General features: G+C 42.7%; 1 protein-coding gene across 1 annotated transcript in view; it reads right to left on the bottom strand.

Moving 5' to 3' along the window:
• Positions 1-411: 411 nt before the first annotated feature.
• The window catches only part of ELP2 (elongator acetyltransferase complex subunit 2), a 196298-nt gene continuing 189765 nt past the window's right edge, over positions 412-6944 (bottom strand). The window contains exon 22 of the mRNA XM_069730578.1: positions 412-889. Within this exon, the coding sequence (XP_069586679.1) occupies positions 727-889 (163 nt within the window). The 3' untranslated portion in view covers positions 412-726. The remainder of the gene's footprint in view (positions 890-6944) is intronic.

The raw sequence follows: 6944 nt of genomic DNA, 5'->3' as shown, positions 1-6944 counted from the left end.
CATTGATTTCTCATTATAAAACAATAACACTTATGCTCTCATCGCTGTCACTGGCTCTTCTGGGAATCACGCGATCACTGTGGCCGCTTCGCTCTCCCCACCTTCATACATAGCACATAGATCTGGAGGCAGAGAGAGTAGCAACTCTCACTTCCTCCAGATGTGTGTGATTTATCAATGTTGGCCTTAGGGATAGTGTGAAGTAACAATGTCATGTGATCCCCGGTAGAGCCACAGTCGACACTGCTGGAATAGCGCTGTCACCTGAGTGTATGTGTTATTATTTTACTGGAGGCAAACATATGGATTAAGAAGGGGTTGCTCCAGTCGTGGACAACCCTTTTAAAACGAATTCAAAGGAAAAGACAACTTTTTTTTTTTTAGTCTAGACAGTGAACAAGGAGCCAAGGATGAGATGACTGCATGTTTCCATTTATATGATGACAAATGGGTTACAAAGTTGAACTTTTAAGACAAATCCAGGACAGAAAAGATCATGATTCCTGGATTCATTCTTTGTGCAGAATGCTATACATGAAGCAAACGTTTGATTGACAGCATGCAAATGTCAGTTGTCCTATAGATTATTTATTGCTACTTTTAATAAAGAATCTGCCAGTCCTGGAATTGTAACTAAAATGACGCTCAGCTTCTTTGAAGCCATGATCTATCAGCACCGGCCGTGCTAGCTCATTCATAAATTATGTTCATTTCTCCAAGTAGCTTTTATAATGAGAATATACTCTTGTTAACATTGAATATCTTAACACCATGATCTGCTCCACAGCTCGCCAGCTGCAACCACTCTCCATTGTCCGGATCATCATGTCCAGCACGACCTGGCTTGGTTCTCCAGCAGAGCTGCTTGACAGTCAGAGTGTGACAAAGGCTGAAAGAGAGAGCATGGAATAAGGAAAGGATCTGTGTGACAACAGGAAAATGTCAAACTCAGCTGGGCTGCAAGATTCAAATACCATCTTACATCTAATTAGTCTACTTTATCTCACTTCTGTCAACCGGGAGAAATTGACTTGTCACAACCTGCAGGTATTAAATATGCCGGAATTGCCAAGATTATTAACAACACTAATGACATTTATCCCTTCGCTTGTCAATAATTTAAACTACAAACTCTTCATCAATTTTAACTTTCAACACATTAGTGTCGGATCACACTTCTCAATTACCATTTAATGATTTTTTGGGGAGGGGATAATCTTACATTGCAATAAAATAAATTGTCATATTCCTAGACATGCACCAGCAAAATTGATATGTGCACCAGCTGCATATATTGTGTCGCTATTCCAATTTGTCTTTTCATGTACACATTTTGCCATTTTAGCAACTAATAAAACACAAAGCCTAGTAGGCCTGCTGAAAAGAAGTTAAAGCGTGCATTTACACAAAAAAAATGTATATATACAGTACAGACCAAAAATTTGGACACACCTCAATTAAAGATTTTTCTGTATTTTCATGACTATGAAAATTGTACATTCACACTGAAGGCATCAATACTATGAATTAACACATGTGGAATTATATACTTAACAAAAAAGTGTGAAACAACAAGTGTGAAATTGTGTCTTATATTTTAGGTTCTTCAAAGTAGCTGCTTTGCACACTCTTGGCATTCTCTTGATGAGCTTCAAGAGATAGTCACCGGAAATGGTCTTCCAACAATCTTGAAGGAGTTCCCAGAGATGCTTAGCACTTGTTGGCCTTTTGCCTTCACTCTGCGGTCCAGCTCACCCCAAAGCATCTCGATTGGGTTCTGCTCTGGTGACTGTGGACACCAGGTCATCTGGCGTAGCACCCCATCACTCTCCTTCTTGGTCAAATAGCCCTTACACAGCCTGGAGGTGTGTTTGGGGTCATTGTCCTGTTTGAAAATAAATGATGGTCAAACTAAACGCAAAGCATGCTGTGGTAGACATGCTGGTTCAGTATGCCTTCAATTTTGAATAAATCCCAAACAGTGTCACCAGCAAAGCACCCCCACACCATCACACCTCCCCCTCCACGCTTCACAGTGGGAACCAGGCATGTAGAGTCCATCCGTTCAACTTTTCAACACCATTTATAAGGCAAGAAATCACACTTATTAAACCTGACAGGGCACACCTGTGCAGAGAAAACCATTTCCAGTGACTACCTCTTGAAGCTCATCAAGAGAATGCCAAGAGTGTGCAAAGCAGCCATCAAAGCAAAAGGTGGCTACTTTGAAGAACCTAGAATATAAGACATATTTTCAGTTGTTTCACACTTTTTTGTTAAGTATATAATTCCACAAGTGTTAATTCATAGTTTTGATGCCTTCAGTGTGAATGTACGATTTTCATGAAAATACAGAAAAATCTTTAAATGAGGTGTGTCCAAACTTTTGGTCTGTACTGTGTGTATATATATATATATATATATATATATATATATATATATATATATATATATATAGTACATATGTATGGTGGATATGACAGATGACATACCCCTGTTTAGATCTGTCCGATTGTAAGGTAATCTCCTGTGTACAGCTCCCCCCTCCAGGTAGCCCACAGATTTTCAGTTGGATTTAAGTCTAAGCTCTGGCTGGGTAATTCAAACAATTTGATCTTCTTTTGATGAAGCCATTCTCTTGTTGATTTAGAGATGGTTTGCTTATGGTCATTGTTGTGTGCTGAAAGGTGAAATTCCTCTTCATATTCAGTTTTTTAGCAGAGGTTGAATGATTGTTTGCAAAATTGACTCATATTTGGGCATGTTCCATTCACTCCATATAAAGCCCCACTACTTCACTAAAGCCCCACTTTCAGCGGCTGAAAAACTGCCCCAAAGCATAATGCTGTATCCACCATGCTTCACTACGGATATAGTGTTCTTTCGTGATGCGCAACGTTGGCTTTGCACCAAACATGTGTTTTGGAACTATAGCCTAAGGCTACGTGCACAAGATGCGGAAAGTCCTGCGGATTTTTCTGGGCTGATTTTGGTAATTCCGCAGGTAAACCGCACTGCAGATTACATGCGGATTTACCATGTTTTTTGCAGTTTTTGTGCGGATTTCACATGCGGTTTTACACCTGCTGATTCCTATTATGGAGCAGGTGCAAACCGCTGCGGAATCCGCACAAAGAATTGACATTCTGCGGAAAAAACAATGCTACGTTTCCGCGCGTTTCTTTCCGCAGCATGTGCACTGCGGATTTTGTTTTCCATAGGTTTACATGGTACTGTAAACTCATGGAAAACAGCTGCAGATCAGCAGCAAAATCCACAACGTGTGCATATACCCTAAAAGTTCAACCTTTGAGCGTCTTCTCAGAGTTCCATGGTACATCTAATGCCATGGAATTTTTTTAGGAGCCTACTCCTGACTGATGACTTTCAACAATGAGATCCCTTTGTTGTATTGTAAGCTGTTTACGGACCTTGACTTTTGATATAAAATGCCATGTTGTGTTTGGAGAGCCCCTGATGTGCCTAAACATTGAAACCCCCACAAGTGACACCATTTTGGAAAGTAGACCCCCCTAAGGAACTTATCTAAATGTGTGGTGAGCACTTTGACCCACCAAGTACTTCACAATAGTTTATAATGCAGAGCCGTAAAAATTAAAAATCATATTTTTTCACAAAAATTATCTTTTTGCGCCCAATTTTTTATTTTCCCAAGGGTAAGAGAAGAAATTGGACCCCAAAAGTTGTTGTGCAATTTGTCTCAAGTATGCCAATACCCCATATGTGGGGGTAAACGACTGGGCGCATGGCAGAGCTCGGAAGGGAAGGAGTGCCGTTTGGAATGCAGACTTAGATGGAATGGTCTGCAGGCGTCACATCGTGTTTGCAGAACCCCTAATGTACCTAAGCAGTAGAAAACCCCCACAAGTGACCCCATATTGGAAACTAGACCCCCCAGGGAACTTATCTAGATGTGTTTTGAGAGCTTTGAACCCCCAAGTGTTTCACTAGTTTATAACGCAGAGCCATGAAAATAAAAAATTCATTTTTTCCCTCAAAAAGGGTTTTTAGCCCCCCAAATTTTTATTTTCCCAAGAGTAACAAGAGAAATTGAACTCCAAAAGTTGTTGTCCAATATGTACTGAGTAAGCTGATACCCCATATGTTGGGATAAACCCCTGTTTGGGCGCACGGGAGAGCTCGGAAGGGAAGGAGCACTGTTTTACTTTTTCAACGCAGAATTGGCTGGAATTGGATCGGACGCCATGTCGCGATTGGAGAGCCCTTGATGTGCCTAAACAGTGGAAACCCCCAATTCTAACTGAAACCCTAACCCAAGCACACCCCTATCCCGAACATGCCCCTAACCCTAATCCCAACCACACCCCTAAATTCAACACACCCCTAACCCTAATCCCAACCTTAACCACACCCCTAAATCCAACACACCCCTAACACTAGTCCCAACCATAACCCTAACCACATCTCTAACACTGACACACCCCTAACCCTAGTCCCAACTGTAAATGTAATCCAAACCCTAACTTTAGCCCCAACCCAAACCCTAATTTTAGCCCAAACCCTAAATTTAGCCCCAAACCTAACCCTAACTTTAGCCCCAACCCTAACTGGAGCCCTAACCCCAACCCTAACCCTAGCCGCAACCCTAACCCTAATGGGAAAATGGAAATACCGTATATACTCGAGTATAAGCCGACCCGAGTATAAGCCGACCCCCCTAATTTTGCCACAAAAAACTGGGAAAACTTATTGACTCGAGTATAAGCCTAGGGTGGAAATGCAGCATTTACCGGTGAATTTCAAAAATAAAAATAGATCATTATTTCCCCATAGCTGTGCCATATAGTGCTCTGCACCGTTCATATTGCCCCATAGATGCTGCACAGATGCCCCATACAGTGCTCTGCACCGTTCATATTGCCCCATAGATGCTGCACAGATGCCCCATATAGTGCTGTGTGCCGTTCATATTGCCCCATAGATGCTGCACAGATGCCCCATATAGTGCTGTGTGCCGTTCATATTGCCCCATAGATGCTGCACAGATGCCCCATATAGTGCTGTGTGCCGTTCATATTGCCCCATAGATGCTGCACAGATGCCCCATATAGTGCTGTGTGCCGTTCATACTGCCCCATAGATGCTGCACATAAATCTGTGCCATGGCCGCTGCTGCTGCTGCTACAATAAAAAAAAACAAAACACATACTCACCTCTCTTGATTGCAGCTCCCAGCGTCTCGTTCCGGCGCCTCCATCTTCCCGGCGTCTCTGCTCTGACTGATCAGGCAGAGGGCGCCGTGCACACTATACGCGTCATCGCGCCCTCTGCCTGAACAGTCAGAGTGCAGATAGACGCCGGGAAGATGGAGGCGCCGGGGAGATGGAGCGGCGCCCGGCGGCTGGAACGGGGACAGGTAAGTATGATATACTTACCTAGTCCCAGCGATCCTGACGCTCCCCGCCTTCCTCCCAGTCTTCTGTGCTGCAGCCTCTTCCTGTCAGCGGTCATTGGCACCGCTGATTAGAGAAATGAATAGGCGGCTCCACCCCTATGGGAGGTGGAGCCGCCTATTCATTTCTGTAATGAGCGGTCCCACGTGACCGCTGAAGAGGGGAAGAAGCTGCAGCACAGAAGCCCGTGGGACGGCAGGGACAGCGCGAGGATCGCTGGGACTAGGTAAGTATATCTCAGCGCCCTCTCCCCCTCACCCGCCGACCCCACCGCTACCGTGACTCGAGTATAAGCCGAGAGGGGCACTTTCAGCCCAAAAATTTGGGCTGAAAATCTCGGCTTATACTCGAGTATATACGGTATATACTTTTTTTTATTTTATTATTTTTCCCTAACTAAGGGGGTGATGAAGGGGGGTTTGATTTACTTTTATAGTGGTTTTTTTTTAGCGGATTTGTATTATTCGCAGCTCTCACACACCAAAAGACGCTTTTTATTGAAAAAAAGTTTCCACATTTTGAGAGCTATAATTTTTCCATACTTTGGTCCACAGAGTCATGTGAGGTCTTGTTTTTTGCGGGACGAGTTGAGGTTTTTATTGGTACCATTTTTGGGCATGTGACATTTTTTGTTCGCTTTTTATTCCTATTTTTGTGAGGCAGAATGACCAAAAACCAGCTATTCAAGAATTTCTTTTGGGGGGGAGCGTTCATACCGTTCCGCGTTTCGTAAAATTGATAAAGCAGTTTTAGGGTATGTGCACACGCTGCGGATATGCAGCGGTTTCCCCAGCGTTTACAGTATAATGTAAACCTATGGGAAACGAAATCCGCATTGCACATGCTGCGGAAAAAAAACGCGCGGAAATGCAGCTGTTTACATTCCGCAGCATGTCAATTCTTTGTGCGGATTCCGCTGCGGGTTCACACCTGCTCCAATAGAAAACTGCAGGTGAAAACCCGCAGCGGAATCCGCAATAGAAACCGCGATAAATCTGCAGTAAAACCGCAGCAGTTTTGCACTGCGAATTTTTAAATCCGCTGCAGAAAAATCCGCATCCCTCACAGATACGTGTGCACATACCCTTATTCTTCGAGTACGATTACAGCGATACCTCATTTATATTTTTTTTTATGTTTTGGTGCTTTTATATGATTAAAACTTTTATATAAAAATAATTATTTTGCATCGCTTTATTCTGAGGACTATAACTTTTTTATTTTTTCCATGATGATGCTGTATGGCAGCTTGTTTTTTGCGGAACAAGATGACGTTTTCAGCGGTATGATGGTTATTTATATCCGTCTTTTTGATCACGCGTTATTCCACTTTTTGTTTGGCGGTATGATAATAAAGCGTTGTTTTTTGCCTCTTTTCTTTTTTTCGGTGTTCACTGAAGGGGTTAACTAGTGGGAGAGTTTTATAGGTCGGGTCGTTACAGATGCGGCGATATTAAATATGTATACTTTTATTGTTTTTTTTATATAAAGAACTGTATTTATGGGAAC

This window comes from Ranitomeya imitator, chromosome 6, assembly GCF_032444005.1.
Source record: "Ranitomeya imitator isolate aRanImi1 chromosome 6, aRanImi1.pri, whole genome shotgun sequence".
In the NCBI taxonomy this organism is placed as follows: Eukaryota; Metazoa; Chordata; class Amphibia; order Anura; family Dendrobatidae; genus Ranitomeya; species Ranitomeya imitator.
The sequence above is the reverse complement of the archived record's forward strand: the minus strand, read 5'-3'. Positions and strand labels throughout refer to the sequence as shown.